The 24,960-nt window shown below is 34.2% G+C and overlaps 1 protein-coding gene across 5 annotated transcripts in view; it reads left to right on the forward strand.

Annotated features, from left to right (window-relative positions):
• The window catches only part of LOC136038166 (lamin Dm0-like), a 66,917-nt gene extending 42,199 nt beyond the window's left edge, over nucleotides 1-24,718 (forward strand). For 2 of the 5 annotated variants that reach the window (XM_065721230.1, XM_065721229.1), the window contains exons 7-11: nucleotides 2,335-2,540; nucleotides 4,008-4,266; nucleotides 9,088-9,309; nucleotides 15,160-15,364; nucleotides 22,514-24,718. In XM_065721230.1, coding sequence (XP_065577302.1) covers nucleotides 2,335-2,540; nucleotides 4,008-4,266; nucleotides 9,088-9,309; nucleotides 15,160-15,336 — 864 coding nt within the window. In that variant the 3' untranslated portion in view covers nucleotides 15,337-15,364; nucleotides 22,514-24,718. The remainder of the gene's footprint in view (nucleotides 1-2,334; nucleotides 2,541-4,007; nucleotides 4,267-9,087; nucleotides 9,310-15,159; nucleotides 15,365-22,513) is intronic. The other 3 variants (XM_065721233.1, XM_065721232.1, XM_065721234.1) reach the window with 2 other exon arrangements.
• The last annotated feature ends 242 nt before the right edge of the window (nucleotides 24,719-24,960 follow it).

Here is a 24,960-nt window from a genome sequence, read left to right on the forward strand (position 1 = left end):
TGTTGCTAAGCTCCACCACTGCATCAATAATATTTTCAGGGAAAAGAAGACCCCAAGCTTTTTCTGGTTGCAAAGGTTGACCTGTGTGCTGGTCCTTTGGGGCCAGCCCATTCGGTCACGATGTTTGTAGCTCTGGTTCGGCTCGGGATTGGTGCATTTTTTGACCAATTTGTCGTTCTGTCACGTCCTAATAGTACATCCTTGCGGGTCCATCTTTTGGTTCTCTGAGACAGAGGCTCATCATCGAGGTCTGGCTAACCTTGAGCTGGTGATGGCTGTTCCCTAAATTGACTTGACGGAGGGGTAGCTCCATTGGATTCTTCTGATGATGAAATTTCATGCTCGTCATTCGATGGTCTTTAGTCATCGTTGTTCGGGGTATCGGATCCACTTGATAAATCGTCATCTTCTTCAAGTATCTAAATGTTATCTTCCTCTGTAAGGCGCTTCTTAGCTTGGGTATCCATTCTTTCTCTAAGGGAAAAGAAAATGTAAATGTTTCCCTTATAAATCATATTTCAACTCTGAAATCCGGAAAGAAGAAGTGAAAAAGGTCAAAACTCATAAATTAAAAAGTGAAATCCAACTAGAATTCACAAAAAGGCAAATAAGTTATTCTTGGCAATGACAGAAACGTGCAATACTAGCAACAAATATCATATTTCTTCAAAAAACCAAATCTTTATTTTCCTTTTTTTGTAACGTTATTGGTAGGGTGTGGTCAAAATGACCTTAGACCACTCTTATCTCCTCTACCTTTGATGCCAGCTACTCGACTGATTGTATGCTTCAACACCACCTAGTTTCCGGAGAATACATGAGAAAACAGCGCTTTGCTTCTAACGGCATAGGAGGAACACACTCTCAATGGGTCCTTGGGGTCAAAAAGACCCACCCTACCAGTTAAGGGTTAAAATAAAAATAATCACTTGTAGAATCTTCTTTAAACCCTAATTTGATTGTTCGAAGTTTATTTTTTCGAATTGATTTTAAATGATAAATTATAAAATTTACTTGTAGTAAGATCCTCTCCCTGTTTTTGGGGGAGTTTTTCAAGGGACTATTTTAGGCCCACTTTTATTTTGTCATAACTGGAAATATTATCGCTAATATGTAAAGTAGATGAGGAATACGCTGATGACTTTAGCCGAGTAGAAATATGTGTTGACGGTGAGCCTGAAAGCGCTGCAAGAACCTATTTTTTGTAGGATTTTAACCCTTAGGTTAATTCCCCTGTTCCTGAACAACTTATTTGGGATAAAACTAATAGGAATAACCATCACTTCTTGCCTCAATTTGCTATTAAATTAGAATTTGTTGTAGATGTAGAATTTGCTGGTTGTAGAATTTGTGAAGAGATTTTAACCCTTAGGTTAATTCCCCTGTTCCTGAACAACTTATTTGGGATAAAACTAATAGGAATAACCACCACTTCTTGCCTCAATTTGCTATTAAATTAGAATTTGTTGTAGATTTAGAATTTGCTGGTTGTAGAATTTGTGAAGAGATTTTAACCCTTAGGTTAATTCCCCTGTTCCTGAACAACTTATTTGGGATAAAACCAATAGGAATAACCACCATTTCTTGCCTCAATTTGCTATTAAATTAGAATTTGTTGTAGATGTAGAATTTGCTGGTTGTAGAATTTGTGAAGAGATTTTAACCCTTAGGTTAATTCCCCTGTTCCTGAACAACTTATTTGGGATAAAACTAATAGGAATAACCACCACTTCTTGCCTCAATTTGCTATTAAATTAGAATTTGTTGTAGATGTAGAATTTGCTGGTTGTAGAATTTGTGAAGAGATTTTAACCATTAGGTTCATTCCCCTGTTTCTGAACAACTTATTTGGGATAAAACTAATAGGAATAACCATCACTTCTTGCCTCAATTTGCTATTAAATTATAATTTGTTGTAGATGTAGAATTTGCTGGTTGTAGAATTTGTGAAGAGAGGTAATGCTAGCTTTCAAATCTTAAAATTGATTACAAAATTTCGTGTTCCATTTAGACCGCTTTTAGAGTATGCTTTCGCGTTATGATATTTTTGTTTAATTTTGGAACAATATAATCGTATCGAAAAATTCGGAAATACGCCTTTGTTATTATTTTCTATCGACCCGGTATTCCACATTCTAAACAATTAACTAAAGTTGATTTAGTTTCGCTGCAAGAAGGTTAAAGACGAGTACGGATTTTGAAAAAAATATGCGTAAATTATATATTATGTAAAAATATTATATGTAAAAATGAAATATATATATATAAATTTATATATTATATATATATATATATATATATATACAAAAGATATAACGTAAATTGTGTTTACAGAATCGTATTCGTGGGTTGGAAGCCCTTTTGGAGAATGAGAGGAAGAATCATTCTAGTGCTCTGGCGGCTGCTCAAGCTGAGATACAGCGTCTCCGAGATGAGATGGCCCATCAAACCAAGGAATATCAAGAACTTATGGACATCAAATGCAATCTTGATATGGAAATTGCAACTTACAGAAAACTGCTCGAGTCTGAGGAGTCGAGGTATGGTTTTTATGTTATGATCCTTGCAAAGCCCCGCTTTCAGGCCGCGCAGATCTTTTACAGGGTTTGAAACGGGTTGCGGGGATTACTGTTTTGAGTGTTGTGTTCAACACAGCGAATGTCTTTTCAGGACCCAAATATGCTATTCTGGCGCGTTACAAATTTGAAGACCCCTTGTTCAGCACGCTTGGAACTCGTAAGATTCTCTGATAGACTACAAATAATCCTCGAGGCAGGCTGACTAGGGCTAGTTAAAGGAATACAGACTGCCTTATCTTGCCAGTTGTTTTCCTTGGTTTGATGCTTTTATTTTAAATGATGATTGTACAAGTAGCCTCTTATTAGGTACTTTTTTCTGTTCTTAGATAAGGAAAGATTGTAAGTCCATTAGAGGTGCTTGTGGTACATTAAGACATTTTTACGTCAGTTTTGCCACAGGTTTTGTCAAAAGGAAGTAAAGTTATCCTTTTGGTATTGTCAGGAAGATAAAAGCAATAGTATTATTTTTGGAGGCTAAACCCCCGCTCGGTTTCACCTACCTTATCGTCATATCTGTTTTCTATCGCCACAGTTTCTGTGTAGCTTCTTTAAGCATCTATGTGACTTCATTTGATCATTTGAGAACATCAATCGTTATTTCGCCAGAAACACAAACCTTTTAGACCCTATGTCTCATATCTAGCAATATTTTCGGCCGAAGGAGTTTCGTGGTGATGATATATTTTTGAGGTGGGTTTACTTAAAGTGGAAATAAAATAATTAATTGAACTGAGGGCTGATAGTTTGCCATCGGACCAAAGAAGAAAGTTTATTGGGAGGGATAGGTCAGAGGTGGGTCCAATTTTTGTCCCGTGTGTGGAGGTTTGAATGAAAGTGCATATCACTTGATATGTCAATGTTAAGAATATATATATATATATATATATATATATATATATATATATATATATATATATATATATATATATATATATATATATATATATATATATATATATATATACATATATATATATATATATATATATATATATATATATATATATATATATATATATATATTATATATATATATATATTATATATATATATATATATATATATATATATATATATATATATTATATATATATATATATATATATATATATATATATATATATATATATATATATATATATATATATATATATATATTTCCTATGGATATGGGGTTGACTTTTGGCCGTTTTTGCATGCAAAAATATTTTGGGAAATTTTTCAACTTTCGAGTACAATTTCTTTTGTTTGAGATTTTTTTATGACAGCTTATGTTTATTTCAACTATGGGAGGCTATTTTAATGTCAGAAACTGCCAAATTACCCTTCAAAAAGCATCAAATAACTTTTTTTCGGTTTATTTTCCTGATATTCGTAAACTTTAGCATTTGTAAATACATCACTTTTACCTACTATTTGATTTTATAGATTGAATTTGTCAACATCAAATCGTTCAATTTCTGCAATCAACCTTCATACTAGCGGACGTCAGACTCCGACCGTTGTTTCTGGACGTACTTCTGTGACTCCAGGGCGTGGCACCAAAAGGAAGAGAACTATTGTCGAACACAGCACTGAACTTCAAGTTCATGGCTTTAAGACTACAAGCCATGAAAAAGGAGACCTTGTTATTGAAGAAGTGTCACCTGAGGGTTTGTTTGTGAGGGTACACAACCGTGGAGACAAGGTAAAATACTTAAAGCAACCACTTTCCCCTTTTATTCAAACATATATAAGCCAGGTTTATTGGAAGCCAATTCAAGCCTGAAATGCCTTTTTTGGTTTAAGAATTACTCAACTTAAATATATTAAATTCAACTTTGCAAATTATTTTATTGAGGGTATATCTATTGTTAATAAGATATATTGTTAATGAGATCTATTGTTAATAATATCTGTTGTCAATATTCAACAATATTCTATTGTTGAATATTAAGGGTATTATTTTATTGTTCATTAGAGAAATTAGATTCAGTGAACATTTTGTTTTCCGCCTTTTTAATCAAAGTCCTAAAGCTTTTCTGGACAAATGAATTCTGTTGTTTCTTTTAACTCGCTTTCCTCCGCAAAATTACTCAAGGGTGTATCCAAGAAAAGAGGGCAAGAGAAGTTAAGCACCCAGCCCCCTATTCAACCCCCAGATGTACAGGGTATCAAAGGTGTGCCGGATCCTGTAAAAAAAAAAATCGGGCTAATTGTAAAACATAACACTGTTGTATCTGCCAATTTGTTATTTTTTGTTCAAACAATTTTAAAAGTGGTAACATGTATTAACTAGTTTGAATTTGTTCCGATAGTTTGTTTGATCTGTTTTTGCGACCTTTTCCCTGAGTCAATAACCGAGTCAAACGTCGATCTGTTTGTATGACTTTTTCCCTGAGTAAAACTTTGATCTGTTTTTGTGACCATTTCCCTGAGTCAATAACCGAGTCAAGCTTTGGTCCGTTTGTGTGACCTTTTCCTTGAGTCAAACTTTGATCTGTTTTTGTGACCATTTCCCTGACTCAATAACCGAGTCAAACTTTAATCTGTTTTTGTGACCTTTTCCCGAGGCTCGGTTTACACCTCTCTAATCAACCGTGATCATAGCTTCTGTAAAGATCGTCTTGTTGACGCTAAACTTGGTGCGCTCGATTAAGGTCAGAGGAATCCCTTCCTTAAACCCACCATTGGTTCTACTTGGATTACAACGTTGTTACCAATTTCCAGGCTAGTTTTTAATGTCAAAAATGATTTAATATTCTATTTTTTCCTGGTTTATTCATTATTACCTGTACTAAGGGATATTCTATGGTCTTAGAAAATCTTATACCGATCTGATCAAAGTTTTCCTCTCCCATGAACTTCTGTTTTTTTTGTGTACTTTTTTATTTTTTCTTCTTATTATCATTGCTTACCCTTCATACTATATCTTTTTATGGCACTTGGTATTAACCAAGTGACATATAGCAGTCGCCAATTCTGTCGGTCTGTCTGTCTGTCGGTCTGTCCCGGTTTTGCTACTTTAGGCACTTCCAGGTAAGCTAGGACGATGAAATTTGGCAAGCGTATCAGGGACCGGACCAGATTAAATTAGAAATAGTCGTTTTCCCGATTTGACCATCTGGGGGGGAGTGGGGGCCCGGTTAATTCGCAAAAAATAGAAAAAATGAAGTATTTTTAACTTATCAGCGGGTATTTGGATCTTAATGAAATTTGATGTTTGGAATGATATTGTGTCTTAGAGCTCTTATTTTAAATCCCGACCGGATCTGATGACATTGGGGGGAGTCGGAGGGGGAAAACCTAAAGTCCCGGTTTTGCTACTTTAGGCACTTCCAGGTAAGCTAGGACGATGAAATTTGGCAAGCGTATCAGGGACCGGACCAGATTAAATTAGAAATAGTCGTTTTCCCGATTTGACCATCTGGGGGGGGGAGTAGGGGCCGGTTAATTCGGAAAAATAGAAAAAATGAAGTATTTTTAACTTATGAGCGGGTGATTGGATCTTAATGAAATTTGATGTTTGGAATGATATTGTGTCTCAGAGCTCTTATTTTAAATCCCGACTGGGTCTGATGACATTGGGGGGAGTTGGAGGGGGGAAACCTAAAATCTTGGAAAACACTTAGAGTAGAGGGATCGGGATGAAACTTGATGGGAAAAATAAGCGCAAGTCCTAGATACATGATTGACATAATCGGAACTTATTTGTTCTCTTTGGGGTAGTTGGGGGGGGGAGTAAGTCTTAAAAATTAGAAAAATGAGGTATTTTCAACTTGCGAACGGGTGATCGGATCTCAATGAAATTTGATGTTTAGAAGGATATCGTGTCTTAGAGCTCTTATTTTAAATCCCGACCAGATCTTGTGATGGGGGCGGGGAGTTGGGAGGGGGAACCTAAAACTTGGAAAACACTTAGAGTGGAGGGATCGGGATGAAACATGGTGGGAAAAATAAACACAAGTCCTAGATAGATGATTGACATAAACGGAACGGATCCGCTCTCTTTTGGGTAGTTGGGGGGGGGGTTAATTCTGAAAAATTAGAAAAAATGAGGTATTTTTAACTTACGAACGGGTGATTGGATCTCCATGAAATTTGATTTTTAGAAGGATATCGTGGCTCAAAGCTCTTATTTTAAATCCTGACCGGATCTGGTGACATTGGGGGAAGTTTGGGGTGGGGAGACCTAAAATGATGGGAAACGCTTAGATTGGAGGGATTGGGATGAAACTTGGTTGGAAAAATAAGCAAAAGTCTTGCATACGTAATTTACATAATTGGAACGGATCCGCTCAATTGCGGGGGGGGGGGTAATTCTGAAAAATAAGAAAAATAACGTATTTTTAACTTACGAAGGAGTGATCGGATCTTCATGAAACTTCATATTTAGAAGGACCTCGTAACTCTGATATCTTATTTTAAATCTCAACCGGATCAAACGTAATTGGGGGGGGGGGGCAGTTGGGGGGACCGGAAATCTTAGAAAATACTTAAAGCGGTGAGATCAGGATGAAACTGGATGGGAAGAATAGAAACCTGTCTAAGATACGTGACTGACATAACTGGACCGGATCTGCTCTCTTTGGTGGAATTGGGAGGGGGGAGGTAATTTTGAAAATTGAGGTATTTGTAACTTACGAAAGGGTGACCAGATCTTAATGAAATTTGATATTTAGAAGGATCTTGTGCTATAAAGTTTAACTTTAGGTTCTGACCTTCTCACAAGTGCCAAATGAGCTCTTGGCTCTTGGCTCTTCCGACCTCGTACCATATGAGCTCTCGGCTCTTCCGACCTCGTCCAAATGAGCTCTTGGCTCTTCCGACCTCGTACCATATGAGCTCTCGGCTCTTCCGACCTCGTCACAAGTGCCATATGAGCTCTTAGCTCTTGTTTTTTTGTCAAATTGTATCGTTGAGATCTATACTAGAGAAGTTGTACTGAAGAAGATATTCGAAATCGTATCTTTCGAATCCAAGCGAAAGATACGATTCTCTTTGCTATTTTTTCTCTTTGCTATTTTTTTATAATTCTCTTTGCTATTTTTTTTTTGTCATTTTGCCACAGATTTTTTTTTTTCATCAAACTTAACCATCGAAATTTGTGTCAAAAATGGTAACATTGTTTAGATATAGAAAGGTGAATCAAATGGTATGCTTATTTGTAGGTTTTGTTTTGGTAAGTCTTTTAAAAGCCTCCCGGTTTACCCTTTCGTAGGAAGTTCTGCTTCCTTTACGTCCTTTCATATAATGTATTGAAAACCCACTTGGGGAACAGCCGGCTTTTAATTTACACCAAGAAGGATGACCAAAGACAATTATTGACAATCGTCATTAATTGCAACGTCAGCACTTGCAACATTTCCTAGCCGTTTAAACTGTTCATTATAGTTCTAGATAGTAAGATTGAACCATATTTTTCCTTCTACTTATTCTTTGGTGTTCGGTCAGTCAGTTGAACATCTAAAACAGCCCTTACTAACTTTTCCGTTTAACTGGCCATTATATGCTGGGTTTTATTTTCAATAGAGTGTAGTTCGGTATCAACACAAAAACTAAGCATCCAGAAGAAAATTTGGACTTGAGAACCAACTGTAGCGTAGTAGGTTTTATCTGATGGGATTATTTTTGCCAACTTTTACCCTTAGAATCTCAAGTTCTTAAAAGTTTTATCTAACATTTCGTTTTGTTTTTTTTCTTCTTCTTCTTGTTCTTCTTCTTCTTCTTCTTCTTCTTCTTCTTCTTAGAAGTTAGACTTGAGATGCAATTTTAACGTAGTAAATTACGTCAGATGGTATTATTTTAGTCGAGTATTACCTTTAGAATTGCAAGTTCTTAAAGGTCTTATTGGGTATTTTTGCACTTTAGATAATACCCACAAACTAGTTGCTTAGCTCATCTCAAAGAAAACATCAGCAGGGCAAAGTAAATTATGAAGATGAAGGTGTAAACAGTGATAACTATCAGCAGGACAAGGTAAATCAAAAGGATCAAGGAGTGAACATATACCCCTGCTTATGTGTTCTTGAGGACAGCTCAGTAAACAGTTACAATTATCAGCAGGGTAAGATAGATTATGAGGATCAATTTGTGACTGAATATACATTTCTTTTGAATCCATCCCTTGAGAAAAGCTTAGTAAACAGCGACAATTATTATAATGGCCATTATCAGCATGACAATGTAGGTTACGAGGATCAAGGCGTGACTTTACATACATTCACTGCTGATCCGTCCCTTACGAACAACTTAGTAAAGAGTAGCAATTATCAGCAGGGCAAGGTAGATTGCGAGGATACAGGTGTGATTGAACATCAGTAAAGGTGGTTTTTTATAAGTAAAGTTGCTGGTTTATGCTCTATTTTTTTATCATTAACTATTAAATAATTAATAAGAAGAGAATCGGTCAAGAATTGGTAAATGGTCATGGGTTGAAGTCTCTTTAAACTAGGATGTCAATCCCAGTTTTCTTTTAACTGGGACTTTGTGTCAATCTCTTTGTTCTAAGGTTGAGTTTATTTTGTAGGAAGTGAGTTTAGGCGGTTGGTCATTGACCCATTTGGCTGGTGAGAATGAAACTGTGTACAAGTTTAACCGTTCGCTGAAATTGGCTCCTCATTCGACTGTCACCGTTTGGTCCGCTGGTACAAACCAAGCTCATGAGCCACCCCATGATCTGTTGATGAAAGAGCAACGCTGGTTTGTGGCCGATCACATGACTACACACTTGTACAACGGCAGTGGAGAGGTAAGCAACAAATAACTATATCGTTTAGAATTTGTTGGCGAATAAATTCTTTTACACAGCAGGGGGCCGTAAACAGATGATATCATAAGTGATAAACTTTTTTTCTTGACATTTGTTAGCCAATTTAAATGAAAACCATGACCAAGCCAAGAAAAGTGGTCACCTCTTGGCCGTCTCTAGAATTTCATACCTCTATGAGTAAAATCTACAGAAAAGGAAAGTGCATCCAAACCATGTGCAGAAAATAAGTAATTGTAGTACTAGTTTCCTCTTGTAAATTAGCTATCACAACAAAGTCCTTGCTATATTCTTACCAGAGAGCTCAATTAAATTTACTGTTGGAATACCAAGGACATCAAAATAAAGGCGTTACAGTAGAACATGTTTAGTGTTGCCACGTTGGATCGTTGTGGTAGAGTTGCTAAATTAAAAATGTTACGTTAAAGGCTTTACAGCAGATTTTTTTTTTATTGTTGCCACGTTGAATGTTTACAGTAGAGGCGTTACGTCAGTGGCTCCCAACCGATTTTGAGCTATGTCCCACCTAGGCATTTCTAAAATCCTGATGCTCTCCTTGTGATATTTGGATTTTTTTTCCAAATTTCCCGTGTATTCAAGGCATACTTTATACGAAAATATAATGAAAAATATTGTCTGAATACAACGCCTTTTCTAGGTGTCAACACTGTATGACGTCATTGCAATACTACCATGTATCTTTTTTGTTCATTAAACGCATATGATTGTAAAGTCGTTTTCTTGAAAAAGGCTTTTTTTATTAATTACAGCCAGCTGAAGGGTACACGTCCTGTCCTTGAACCACCAATATATTGCCATGCCCCAACGGTGGGGCCTGCGCCGCACGTTGGGAGTCGGCATTACAGTGGGAGTGTCGCCGCGTCGAACCGTAAAAGAAAGAAAACGTAATAAGTTAAATGAGTTAGAAAGTCAGAGAAAAAATTCAAATATGAACATTCCGTTGATTGTCAGAGACATCTATATCTTCAAATGAAAGTAATACCTTCTTTAGCTGTAGTACCATATTTGTTGCTGATTTTCATTCATTTTCTTTTTAATTTGGTGCTTGCTATCACCTAAAGTTGAATATGGAAGTCTTTTTCATTGTAAATTGGATACTCAATTTATCTCAATTCTGCAAAATGTATGGTTTTGTTAGTTTTATTTAGCCAATTCTGATTATCAGATTTCATTTTCACTGTCCTTGATACTTTCATTTTTTTTAAACCGGAACCTTAAACTTTTATTGGCAATGCCTTCAGTTGAAATTGAGATATTCAAAAGTCGATATCACAGACTATTGATGCTAGCACACATTTTAGACTTCAATGTTTTTGCAAACTTCAAAAGCCGTCTGATCAGAGGATGTGGCATCCTATAGGTTGATAATATCCAGTAACAGTGATCGGGTGGAGCGTTATAGAATCAAAACACGGGCAGAGTGGTATCCAATCAAATCTAACAAATTTTAAACCCTTTTTAGAATCCCAAAATTCATACGAGAAATGAGTTCCAGTTGAATTTTGTGTTATAATTTATTCTATGCAGCAAGTCAAATGGTATATCCAAACGAATAGACCTATTTTTATTTGACTTGTTTTAAGGCAATTTGTAGTATGTTTTGTGGGCTGTTTTCAATGTTGAATGTGTCTTTTTAATTAAAAAAAAAGATATTAACCAAAAACGGTTTAAGCACAAACCGGAAGATATAATAAAGAAACAAATAAGTAATAAGCATTAATCAATAAAAAAGGAACGACACAAGACATCCAGAAAAAAGTATAAGCCAGAAAGGAATGTTTAAGCTTATTTTGGGAGCATGCAATAAAAGAAAAAACGAACAAGAAAAACAAATATAAAACGAACAATTTATAATTGTGTTTATGTTGTGTATCTTAATTATATGTGTGTTTATAATTGTGTAATAATTATGTTGTAATTATGAAAAATAATAAGTTTGCTTGATTGTGCCTCTTGGCTTTTGTGCAACAGCTGAAAACAGGCTGTTGTCGTTTATGTTTATATTTTTTTTACATATCTTCAGACATAAATCAAGTTGTTTTTATTCCTCTTTGTCATTTTCCTTGAAAAATAAATGTATTGAGAAAAAAAAACCTTGGGTCTGTTTTAACAGTTTAAAAACCGAGTTATAAAGTATGTCAGAGGGTGTTAATTTCAAAGACCGTTATCTGACATTTTCACATTTCTTAGCTAATTGCCATAAGACTTTGCTAAGCTGTTCTCACGAAAGCCCCCTCCCATTGCAGGGGGGGGGGGGTCTCAGAATGCAGCTCAGAAAATATGTATTGGTAATTATTTCAGCTGGTTTAAATGTCAGATACGACCTTTAGCAACGATAAATTGCTTTGTAATGCTTCACAATTACAGGGTTGGATAAAGCCTTGCCCCAGCAGTTCTCTTGGTGTACCATGCCTGCCGCAAGGTCACTAAAAGTCAAACAGTAAAAGTAGTATAAAGTAATAAATAGTAATAATAAATGATAATTGGTCGTATACTGTAAAATAAATGATATAGTATAAAGTAATAAATATAAATAATAAAAATAGTAATAATTGAAACTAGTAATAATGGCAAAAGCAGGGTGGAACATTTCCAATCCAAAGGTCGTGCAAACTAAATAATTACGGTAATAAGCCTCATTAAAAAAAAGACAAAAAAAAAATCATAACAAAGCCTACGAACAAAACCATATGAGCCGATTACTCTTATCCCAGGCTGATGTTTTTGTTGTTAAGTACAATTCTTGGGTAAGCTTATGATATGGTTGAGAGACCAATTTTTCGTATGACTGCTAAGAAACACGCGCCTGAGACACTGACTTTTTATGACTTTTATTTTACTTTTCTAATACGTTGTTTTTGGTTGTCTATCAAGCAGTTAAGGGGATATATATCTTGTTCCGTTTAATGAGCCTGTGCTACATTTGTAAATATCTTTGGAATGTTTTATATTATCAGTATTATTGTATAATCAAAGTATTTTATACATGCTGTAGAATTGGCCTTTAAAAAAAAAAAATTTTTTTTACTTTTTTTTGCTTTTTTTTGTCTTGCCTCTCTAATTTCATAAATTAAGCTTCTTAAGTGGAATCGAAATAGCAGCGTGACAAATGAAAGCAAAAATTTAGCATACATACTCCAGCAATAAGGAGGAAAATAACTTTTATTTGTAAGTTTAATTAATTAAGAATTATTGACTTTATAGTCCAGCATTTCCTTTTAATTAGCTTTTTAATTATTTTTCAATCGAGCTTTATGTTAATTGTAGATTATTCGCTTCTTTTAATTTTATCCTCAGTTAGCTTTTTTAAGTTCAGTTGGTTAGTTTTTTAGTATAGCTATGCTTTTGATTTACTTTAATTTGTTTTTAATCAAAAATTTGGTTTAATTAGCTCTAATCCTATTAATTAACTCTGCGGCCTGGGCATTTCTTTTTTTATTGGTTTATAGGATTGTTTAACGTAAGTTCAATCGTGATTCTTTTGTACCATGCAATGGTATATCGACACTTGCTTGATTAAATTAATAGTAAACTTAGACTTAAACCCTCCTACGCCTGGGGGCGCATAGAGGCGCGACGGCTGACCTCCAGCTTGACTGACCTTGTGGCAAAGACCGAAGTTCATTCAAAAAGGTTCGGAGACTCGTTGCCTCTTTCTCCTGGGATCTACCAAGTGTGCTGCGTTGTCTTCCACTCCTTGGAATGCCGGATGGGGTCCAACACCATAAATCGTGTGGGAGGCGTCCTTCGCTCATGCGGGTCATATGCCCCCAATACTTACATCTTCTCATTTTGATCTTGTTGGTCACCAGTGGTTGTTCGGTATCAGCCCTAATCTGGACATTCGTTACTCTATTGGTCCAATGTACCGCAAGGATTCTGCGCAGGCAATTATTCTCGAAACTAAGTAGTTTTTTCTCATCATTCTTTGAAAGGCTCCAGGACTCGCATTCATATAAAAGTAACAGAGAGTACATTACTCCTAAACAATCCCAATTTCAACATCTCAGAGCAGTATCTACATCTCCATATATTCTTCAGCTGAGAAAATGCTCCACCTGCACACGCTATCCGTAGCAAGACTTCTCTATCACAATTCCCATCTTGGCTAATTGTACTATCGAGGTACTTGAATTCTCTGACCTCTTCTATATCAATGCCTTCATATGGAATCCCAGCTGCAATGGTCGTCACAACTGCGTTTGACATACTTTTAGCTTTATCAACATTAATCTTCAGGCCAACAGGGGCCGCTTTTGCTGCTAGTTCATTCAGATTATGTTGAATGTCCTCTTGGCAGTGAGCCACACGATCAATATCGTCAGCGAAATCGCAGTCGTGTATTTGGCGTACGGGGCTTAATTGTATGCCTCCTCTAAAGTGGCAAGCTCGAAGAAAAAAAATCCATAAGTATTGTGAATAATATTGGAGATAGTAAACATCCTTGGCGTACACTGGACTCGACAGGGAACCACTCTGACAGCCCATTCAAATAGTAAAGAGTATTGGGGACATTATTTACAGCAAAAAAAAAAAAAAAAAAATTTTGGATGTTGCAAAAATATAGTTATTTCAACCAGCCAGGAGGAGTTCTGTCGGCTGCCGTATCGTCTGAATTCACAATGAGTTCGAAGGCGGATTTGATGGAGTTCATCCTTGGATTTTAAATGACCTCCACGCCTTTTTCTCCGACTTGGTAGCGGTTTGTAACGAAGTGCCCTAGAAACAAAGGGATTATCAGGCTTTTTGACAGGCATGGTCAAACCAGGAGACTGCGGTGCCGAATCATGGTTTCAAAATTGATGGTTGCTAAATTAATAAAGAATAAATTCCTAAATGAAAATGATAAAATAAATAAATTACTCAGTAGAAAAGTAATATAACTGATTGCTAAAAAAGATAAATGCTGAATACATCATAATTTGCTTGAATACCAAAGAGTTTGGCTGTTTGGGAGACTGTCAAACATGATGATCAGAACTGTCCCTGTATAAAAATAGTGTCATCCAGCAGGACTGGACGAAATCGAAAAGTGAATTATGGAAGTCTAAATACAAGTTTTAGCTGTATGTATTTTTTTCTTCAATTTTTATTTTTGAATGAAGATGACAATAAAAGAATCATGTATACAGAAAGGGCTCAATTGGTACATTGACCGAAGTTTTCTCTTAATTAGTCTATGTTCTGGATGTCGTCCCTAGTCGCAACTATTCTAAAAGAATAAAATAGTTTGAAGACAAAAAAAAAAATTTTTTTAATTTCTTAAACTATCAGGTTGTTTTTGTTTTTTGAAATAAACTTTGATCCTTTATGAATTACTTATTTGCATTTATCGCAACTAAGCTTGTTTTTGAATTAAATTTATTTCAAATGTGTCAAAACCTCCAAAACAGGTGAGTTAATTCAAAATGCTAAATATTATCGGTAAAATTGTTAGAAGATGAAAATTTGGAGAAAAAAAGGCTTAAGCACACCCAGTATATGTGGTAGTGGATTGATGTTTCTATTATTCCCCCTCCCCGAAAGAAAATGGGGGTTTAAAAAAAAAATTACGAATATATTACCGTTCGTTGTGATGTCCAAGTTTTTTATTTTTGTTAACATTAGCGTTAAAGCTCTGCTGTAGAATAATATTTGGTGTCTTTAAGGTCATTTGTAAAGGGCCTAAGACTTCTCTGTTCATTTACCATGTTAGGTTAATATTAGTTTTGTTTTGGTTTTCTTGTAGAAAGCCATTTATTATTTTTTTTTGCTGAATATTGTGTTTTCTTTTTGTATTTATATGTGTTTGTCAAATTGTGTTTTATTTAGGAAGTGGCTGCTCGGGACTGTCAACTCGAACAAAGTTCATCCTCTGAGTCAACCCAAAGAGAGATTGTCGGGTTGCCAGGTGGCAACGGAGATTCCGTCCCTACTGTAAGCTACCGTCGCAATTTGCTTTCCTTTCTTGGATTCGGACCCACCCAAAGGCCGTCAATTCAAGATTAAAGCTTTCCCTACTGTTGATTGCTTACAGGTGTAGATTTGAACTAGAGTAATTTTATGTGTAGCCAGCGATGCCAAGTCAAGTAAAAAATAAATACCGTTTTGTTTGAGACACATCGTAAAACAGGCAGACGATGTACGTTGAATGGGGGTTAGGGGCTAGAAGTCTCCCACTCTTTTAAGTTTGGTTTTTATACAAAAAATTTGCTATAATTAAATTCTTGGACAAATCACTGATGAAATTCAAATTGATTTTTGGCTTGTTGCATTTTGTATTCTTGCTCGGGAAACCAAACATTTAAGGGATAATAAAGGAAAACATGTGAGAGAGGAAACCCTTACCTAAGGTAAAGGTATAAACTTCTACCTTTACCTAAAGACTTTAAAAGGAGTCTGAATGTTCTTGTTCTTTTATCATTTAAGCAGAGACAAAACTGCTTGAAAAAAAAAATACAATTCAGTTCAAAAGAGTAAATTCTCCCTGAAAATCGAAGCAATTTTCCTTACCAAAGAATTAAAGCAAATTTTTTTTATCTAAAGGATTTTAATTTGTGTATGTGTGTGGGGGAAGGTAAGGATTTGTTTTTACTTTTATTTTAGGATCAACTTATGAGTTTGAGAAATACTGCTTAGTTTTTTTAAGAGAAGTTGTCTTGTTACTTACATTTGATGATTAAACTGAATTTAATTAAAACCAGTTAATTAAAAATGATTATAAATATAAGAATTTAATGATTTATCATCATTTAATTATAATCAATTTCCTTTTGCAACAGTTTTGTGCAGAGGAGTGGCACAGATGTTTGATATCATGGTGGGTTTAAAGTTGAATTGAAGTCGGGCCAATTACAGCTCATGGAGTCTAGTGCATAGACTTCCAACCTGCGTTTCAGCCGCTACGTGGTTGCACTACTTCTTACTTGACTTCAAAGTATATCCTGCCTCCTCATAAACGTTCATGAAAGTAGTTATTATTCAGTACTTATTTTTGATTCGCTGGCTACATCCTTCTTGTTTGGAATCTTGATTGTGTTTACTTCAACCAAAAGAATCTATAGTACTTATGTATTAATAATGAATGATTGTTAGGTTCAGAATGTATTTGCTTTTGTTGCTTGTTTTTGAGAATTATCAGTGTTCATGGTGATGGGAATTATATCTGGACTTTTTAAATTGCTACCGAAACTGCCGATTTAAATTTAGTGCTAGAAAAGCTTTGCTCTTTTGCTTTTTAAGTATCGCTTAAAATTGATAACAGTTACAAAAAAGCCATTCTATTGTGTTTAATGCAAAATAAAAAATATATAATAGAATGATAGTACAAGTAAAATTAATAAAAGTAAACATAAAGAGTTAAAAAATCCTTTAAACGCAGAAAAAAGACCTTAGAATATGTAAGAAAACACACACAAAAAAAAGCCTACAGAATTAAGCGTTGGTTGGTGTTTTTTTTATGTTTTTTCGCTAGAAAACTCGCCTCTTCGTATTATCCTAAATTTTTTTAAATATATATATATATATATATATATATATATATATATATATATATATATATATATATATATATATATATATATATTCACTGTCTTAATTATTTTCCTTATTCCTGTTCCTATGTGTAGGATAAAGAAATTTCGCTTTTTTGCGTTTATCCCATTTTTCTTACTCTAAACATTTTTCTTCATGCTATAATTGATTTGCCATTTGAGTCTTTTCAATTTTTTCTTATTTTTGTCCTTTCCCCTATTCTTTAATCTATAAATAGCGTAAAAAAATTAGAAATTTTGCATTTCTTCTTTTCTTTTCATCTCCTTTTCCTTATATATTAATATATTTCCCTTATATTTTTCTCCATGTATTTTCCTTATATATAATATTTAAGTTTCGGATCAAAAGTTTCGCTTTTGTGGGTTTTTCCCTGTTTTCATTATCTTAATTATTTTTCTTATTCTTTATCCTGTGCATAGGATAAAGAAATTTTGCTTTTTTGCGTTTATCCCGTTTTTCTTACTCTTGACCTTTTCTTCGTGCTTTATATGGATTCGCCTTTTGGGTTTTTTCGTTTTTTTCTTACTTTTGTCCTTTCCCCTATCCTTTAACCTATAAATAGCGTAAAAAATTCCAATTTTTGCATTTCTTCTCCTTTTTTTCATCTCTTTTTCCTTAATATTTATGTTATAAATTGGATAAAAAGTTTCGCTTTCTGCGTTTTTCCCTATGTTCATTGTCTTGATTATTTTCCTTATTCTTTATCCTCTATATAGGGTAAAGAAATTTCGCTTTTTTGCGTCTATCCCATTTGTCTAACCCTGAACCTTTTTCTTCATGCTATATATGGATTCGCCTTTTTAGCTTTTTCGTTTTTTTTCTTATTTTTGTCCTTTCCCCTATTCTTTAATCAATAAATAGTGTAAAAAAATCTAATTTGTGCATTTCTTCTCTTTTTTTCATCTCCTTTTCCGTAATTTTTATGTTATAAATTGGAGAAAAAGTTTCGCTTTCTGTATTTTCCCGTGTTTTCGTAATCTTAATTGTTTGCCTTATTCTTTATCCTATGTAAAGGAAAAAGAATTTTGCTTTTTGTCTTTTTCCCATTTTTGTCTTACCCTTAACCTTTTTCTTCTTGCTATATGTACGATGAGAAATCAGTTTTTTAATTTTTTCTTATTGTTGTCCTTTTCCCTATTCTTTAATCTAAAAAAAGCGCAAAACAAATTTACTTTTTTTCTCTCTCCTTTTTTTCCATCTCCGGTTCCTTAATATCTATATTATAAATAGGATAAAAAGTTTCAGTTTCTGTGTTTGTTTGTTTGTTGTTGTTTTTTTCATTTTTCATGTTCTTCTCTTTGCAACTCTTTTAGGATTCTTTTTTTTTCATTAATCCATAAAAATTTGTAAGAGATGATCTCATCTGAAAATGAAAAATTGTTGCAAATGACATTACATAGATCATATTGTTTTGGTAGAAACTTTAGATCTTGTTCATTGGAGGTGGATTCATAGAGTTTAATTTCAGTTGAGAATCCCATTAACCAACGAAGGAAAAAAAAAGAACTGGAGTTAAAATTAGTACTCCGGGATATCAACACATTTATTAACATCATTAAAGAATCTGATTTATTTCAGATTTGTAAAAAGTTGGTTAAATACTTCTCTTTTTTTGTGCGGCTTATGAAATATGTAGGAAATAGCCCAAATAGTTTAAAATTAATTAAAATAAAGTAAGGGTTTTTTCCAGTTTAAATTTCCAATTATCTCTGTGGCTTACAGATTGTAAGAAAGCAAAAATAGCACAAATTTTTTTTCATATTGTTGATTTTTCTAAGCTTGAGTGGCGGACCTTTGTGCTCTGTGCTTTGGGATTAGATTTTGCTCTTGATGGGTTTTTCTCAGTCAGTGTTTTTCTGTTAATTTGTGCTCAGTTTAAATATTCTTAATTGGATGTCTTGGCTGGATAAAAACTTTTTCAAAGCAATACATTCCGCTTAATTATCTATTAAAAACAGACGAACCTTCCGCAAAATACAAGAAACTAGTGCACATTTTACGCAGCTAATAATTGCAGCTAACGTTTTCCAAGCGATCGTTTCAGCTATATGACTAATAGCGATACACTAAAAAGAAACCAAGAAGGGGCTAATTTACCCAAAAATTCTTGGATATAAGAGGAAACACTAAAACAAAGAAACCAAGAAGGGGCTAATTTACCCAAAAATTCTTCGATATAAGAGGAAACAATAAAACAAAGAAACAAAGAAGAAGCTAATTTACACAAAAATTCTTCGATACAAGAGGACACACTGTAGGAAACACTAAAACAAAGAAATCAAGAAGGGGCTAATTTACCCAAAAATTCTTCGATATAAGAGGAAACAATAAAACAAAGAAACCAAGAAGGGGCTAATTTACCCAAAAATTCTTCGATATAAGAGGAAACAATAAAACAAAGAAACAAAGAAGAAGCTAATTTACACAAAAATTCTTCGATACAAGAGGACACACTGTAGGAAACACTAAAACAAAGAAATCAACAAGGAGCTAATTTACGCAAAAATTCTTCAATATAAGGAATGGAAAAAAAAAACCACAAAATATTAGGACAGAGGGTTAGCCTAGTTACTTTATAAAGGCTTGGCTAAGACATACCCAATAACTTACTCAACTTCAGATATAATTGAAGAATATTCGAGTGAGTTAGATTCTTATTGGATCATCAAGTATTTTTTTAGTATTCAGTATGGCATTTTAGTGGTTCTTTTTTGTTGCGTTAGAGACGGCGATTAGTCATATAGCTGAAGCATTTTTACAGATTGTGCTTTGGTCATTCTCTTCAGAAAATCCCTCATTTACTTCTTTATATTTTCTATCAAACTGTAAAATTTTCAAATGTGTTAATTCAGCTATAAACTCTATTTGCTTTCTAAAATTAACTTGAAATTTTGGAATAAATTCACTGATTAAAGGGTTTTGGTATCTGATGTAAAAACTTGCTAACATTGATTTTGAAACGGAAGAATTGGCAACTCCTGTTCTGAACTGAGACCTGCTTTTACTAGGCACTACGTATAACCGGAAGTTTAAGGTCAAATTTAATGCGTTGTTTAGTGGTTGCTTTAACTAAATTAAGCGCGTTACTGTTTAAAAACACATTTGATTTTACAGTAATATTTTCTTTCTCAATCCCCCCCCCCCTCTCGTAAGCTTTTTTCTCCAGAAAAATTAAATTAGTTCTTTAACTGATTAAGTTTGTTTACTTAAAAAAAGATATACCCACTACCCACAAAAAAATAAATAAAAAAGGGATGTCTACAAAATTCGAGGCCCAATGCTCATGCAACCTTAGTGATTTCTTATTTAATATTTCAGACTTTTTGTTTGTGTAGCATTTTCTTTCTTTGCGTTATCTCATGTTTTCAGATTTTACGTAAAGTCCTATTCATCATTTTTTGTTTTTGCATTTTTATGATTTGGATTTTTTTTTTTTCGATAGCATAAATAATGTAGCTGTATCTATATCAGTTGATTTTTACTCTGCCACAAGCTTATTTTTTTTTTGCTGTACGAGTCTTTTATATACTCAGCAAGGTTAGATTGGCTTTGAGGTGTTCATGCTGAGAAATTCCTGTGTCTAAGTTGATTTGGGTATACAAGATATATCCAAAGAAATATCCAATGTAAAGTTTCATGAGTAATAATTTAATAGAAAAAGAAGGGTTTTTGTTGGGATTCGTGCAAATCTCAATTTGTATTACAACTGTTTAGTTACTATCAAAAGTGCCTTCAGACATTTCAAAAGGTGGGGGTATGATATTTAATATTTTATTTATTTCAAAATTTGTTAAAATTTCCATAAGATTCCATAAACCATCAGTCTTATATTTTGGTCTTCTATTAGGGAACAACCCCTTCCTCTTGTATGGCTTTAGACCACTGCTAGTAAATAGCTCGATAGACTTGCGGTTGTTTGATCACATCTTAAGCCAACTTATAACATATGTCGTTATTCTAAGCTATCTGTTCCTTTCTCTTTCCTTAAACTTTAAGAGTTTAAGTTAATGTTGAAGAGACTGTCTGGGGTAATGCTTGTTGCTGAGATTGCACCATCAGCTTCAACCTCGTTTGAAGCCTCGTTTTTTTTTTGGCCTGCTTGGAAATTAGTTAGCTAGATATTGTAGGGACATCCCCGAATCTTCAAGGCAAATAAAAAAATATAGCCTATTTCGTTCTCCGGCTTCTCCATCCAAAGGTCAGGTCTGTGTCCACCTGTGATTTATCATTATAGTTTTGTACCTTTCTCACTAATCCCTCAAAGTGACGATCCCGATACTTTCTGAGAAATGCAAGCCGTCTTCGAAAAGAGCAATGGTGTTCTCACGTGTTTTTCTTTTTTCCGAGTTTTTTTTTTAGATTTACAAAATACATACATTTTAAACAGTTGACACTGTCCAGTCAACCAGAAACAATCAACATATTTGGATCGAAACAAAACCAATGGGCAACCGATCCTATGGCAGTCGGTAAACCTTTTTGCTTAAAATCAAAATTCCACCTTAGCTCTCCTACAGGTTTGGAATGGTTCGCTTATATTTTTAAAGCCATGGCTGAGAAATATAGCTTGAGTGAAAAGAGGGTGGGGGGGGGGGTAAGTATCGCACTGTGGTAAACACTAAAAGCTGCATTCAAATCATGTTGTTGTCTTTTTTTTTTTTTATTCTGAATGGTAGCTATAGTAAAATTTCTTTTTAATGTCGCGCTTTTACGCTTTCTTATTTTTTAATTTTGAATAATCTTTGTCAGCGTGATTTATGTACATTTCTCAATACCCCCCCCCCCCCCACATCTTGAAAACAAAAATAACTAAATGACTGTTTAGAGCCGTTATATTATGAATTCGGACTATTTTACTACTAATAAATGAACTTTACATTGTTATTTGCTCGTCTTCACTCTGCAGGTGACATTTGGAAGAGATGTATTTGCAGTTTTTTCCGTATCCAGTTTTTTGGCTTATGTCGAATGGAGCATTCCTAAAGGAAAATTCCGTCGAAAGATGCGACTGAATGGATTAAACCATATCTTCTGAAAACTAAGAACTAATTTCAGACGTTATGTGAAATTCTTAAGAGTTGTTTTCACTTTTTTGATCCGCTTTCAAATCATCAAATTTATAGAAAGATTTTTCTCCGTTTTTTCTGTATTGTATTTTTCTTTTTCTCTTGAAAAGGTTACTATTTATTTAATTACAAGATATGCACAGGGGACTAAAATATCTCGAAATCGAATATCTTGCTTATTTGGATATGCATGGCTACGGCTCTATGAAAAAGGGATCAAGGTCCTATTTTGATTTAGTAAGGGTTCTTATACTTTCTATATCTGAACAATAAGCTAAAACAAACCAGCCATGACGGTCATTTCCTGAGGATGTATGGTACATCGACCCTCTGAAGGACTTGAAAAAGAAATGATTCTTTTGAACTACTGCGAAAAAAAACCCCATGAGACTAGATATTGAAAGTTCAATCAAGTTAGACCCACTGTCTGATTTCTTTAGCTGAACGATTTGCTTTGTAATTACATTGGGCAATAACTGACCAGGCTTTAATGGATGATTTAAACGCTTTTTAATATTGTTCCGCTGCTTAACACCTCACTCATTTCGCTTTCTCTTATTTTTTAGGAATGTACACCAGAGAAGGAAAAATGTGTTATTATGTAAAACCAGGACGCACAGTGTATTCAGTGTTATGATAAATTTCTCTCTCTTCTTGTTGGCGAGCGCCCGGTGAAAATTCTTTTTATACTTTGAACCGAGGCTACGATATTACCTTACTGTCAAGCGTAAAGCTCGTGTCTGATGCTATTCCACTTCTGAGGCAACTGACAAAAGCTGTTTGCTAAGCTATTTGTTAAGGTCAGCATGGCAATTTATGTATTCACTGTTCGATCTTCCTTATCTATGTTGCACTACTGATCCTATCCCTCAGAGTAGCCTAGCAAACAGTTTTTGGCAATTGTCTTTGAATTAAGAAAATGCTAGACAGGACCTTTAGGCACTAATAGCAGCGTTATTATTCACTGAAGTCTTTGTGGATATTAATAGCCCTGTGAGTTTTTTTTTTAAACCCAGACTCTCGACTGGTGAAATCTAAATGTGTTTCTTAAATTTGTTTGTTCTGAGATTTCAATGGAGAATGTATCCTGAGTGTGGAAATAAATCGTAAGTGTGGAAGTTAACAAAATAAATTTGAAAATAAATATATGCAGTGCCATCACCCGTTTTTTAATCCTTTCAAGATAAAATTGAGCGGTATTGTAGATTTGAATTAGTAGTGCTATTGTAGATATGAACAATAGTGGATTGTAAAATATATGGTTTAGAACTACTCTTGTTGTTCTATAAATGAGAATGTAAAACCTCTAAATGTAACGTAGAAAGTTGTATGTGGTTCCTTTAACTAAAATTGGCCCCTTGGAAGTATTCTTATTCTTTTGATAAAGATGTATCAAAAAAAACTTCAGGTTTTGTCTAGAAAGCTAAAATTCTCTTCATAGGCTGTTTTCTCGCAACCTCGGTCTAAAACTAAAATAGGCCACTTGGAAGTATTCTTATTCTTTTGATAAAGATGTATAAAAAGCCTTCAGCTTTAGTCTAGAAAGCTAAAATTCTTTTCATTGGCTGTTTTCTTGCAACTTCGGTCTAAAACTAAAATTGGCAACTTGTAAGCAATCTTATTCTTTTGATAAAGATATATAAAAAAAATAACTTCCGCTTTAGTCTAGAAAGCTAAAATTCTCTTCATTGGCTGTTTTCTCGCAACCTCGGTCTAAAACTAAATTGGCCACTTGGAAATATTCTTATTCTTTTGATAAAGATGAATCAAAAGCCTTCAGCTTTAGTCTAGAAACCTTAAATTTTCTTCATTGGCCGTTTTCACGCAACCTCGGTCTAAAACTAAAATAGGCCACTTGGAAGTATTCTTATTCTTTTGATTAAGATGTATAAAAAGCCTTCAAATTTAGTCTAGAAAGCTAAAATTCTTTTAATTGGCTGTTTTCTCGCAACTTCGGTCTAAAACTAAAATTGGCAACTTGTAAGTATTCTTATTCTTTTGATAAAGATGTATCAAAAACCTTCAGCTTTAGTCTAGAAACCTTAAATTTTCTTCATTGGCCGTTTTCACGCAACCTCGGTTGAGTGGCCTCAGAATTAATCAAGGACCGAAATGAGAACAAAGTGGATCTTCATATCCAAATAAGCTGCATTATGGCTTACAGTTTATCATTCCTCATTCAGACAAGTTTTCCGGAAAAGAGCTTAATAGTTTTAACAAAGAAATCTAATATGGACAAATCATAATGATGTTTCATTTTTCGGTCTTTTTTTCAAAGAAAACCTTTTTTGTTTTAGAAAGGATAAAGTGCTGAAAATAACAGAAAAAATCCATTTTTGTAACTGAAGCACGGATTTTCACTCTTCAGAACTTCACAAAGTTTACACTGACCCGTTTTTCCTCCCAAGGTCCGTGTTTGCAGCCGCGTTTTGAACAGCAGTGCCCGGGCTCGGGCCCCGGGACCTTTTCAGTCACCAGTTTTGTTCAATCACCCAAATTTTTAATTCAAGTAGTTGACCTGTTTTCTGCAGGTACTAAATTTTTGCTTGAAAGATTTAAAGGATAACCCCTATTCTCAGCTACTGTCCATATAGATAAATTAGAGATAATACAAGCGACCAAGTTAAGGAAGAAAAAACCCTGGTGTCTACTTAGTGACTGAAAAGGACTAAAAAGAGGCGGATAACAAATATGTTACATTTCAATTTTTTGAAACAAAAGTTTTGTAGTGTTTTTTTTTTTTTTCATTGAAATTAAAATTTAATATTGGACCATGTCTTTAGTTCTTTCTTGTACTAGACCTAGTTGTAATAAGTGCAGAATTTACCCTCGTTTCATGGTAGACTTAAAAAAAATCGACTAAATGTAAGGAGCAGTTTAAAAATTTAATGCGAACAGAAATTATTCCGTATATGAGGGAGGCTGTCCCTGTCTCAACCCTAGCTCTTTACGTTAAAGTCTTAAAGTTAAAAAAAAATATATATATCGTTCACATTCAACGACCCTTGTGCTT

Source organism: Artemia franciscana, chromosome 17 (assembly GCF_032884065.1).
Source record: "Artemia franciscana chromosome 17, ASM3288406v1, whole genome shotgun sequence".
Lineage (NCBI taxonomy): Eukaryota > Metazoa > Arthropoda > Branchiopoda > Anostraca > Artemiidae > Artemia > Artemia franciscana.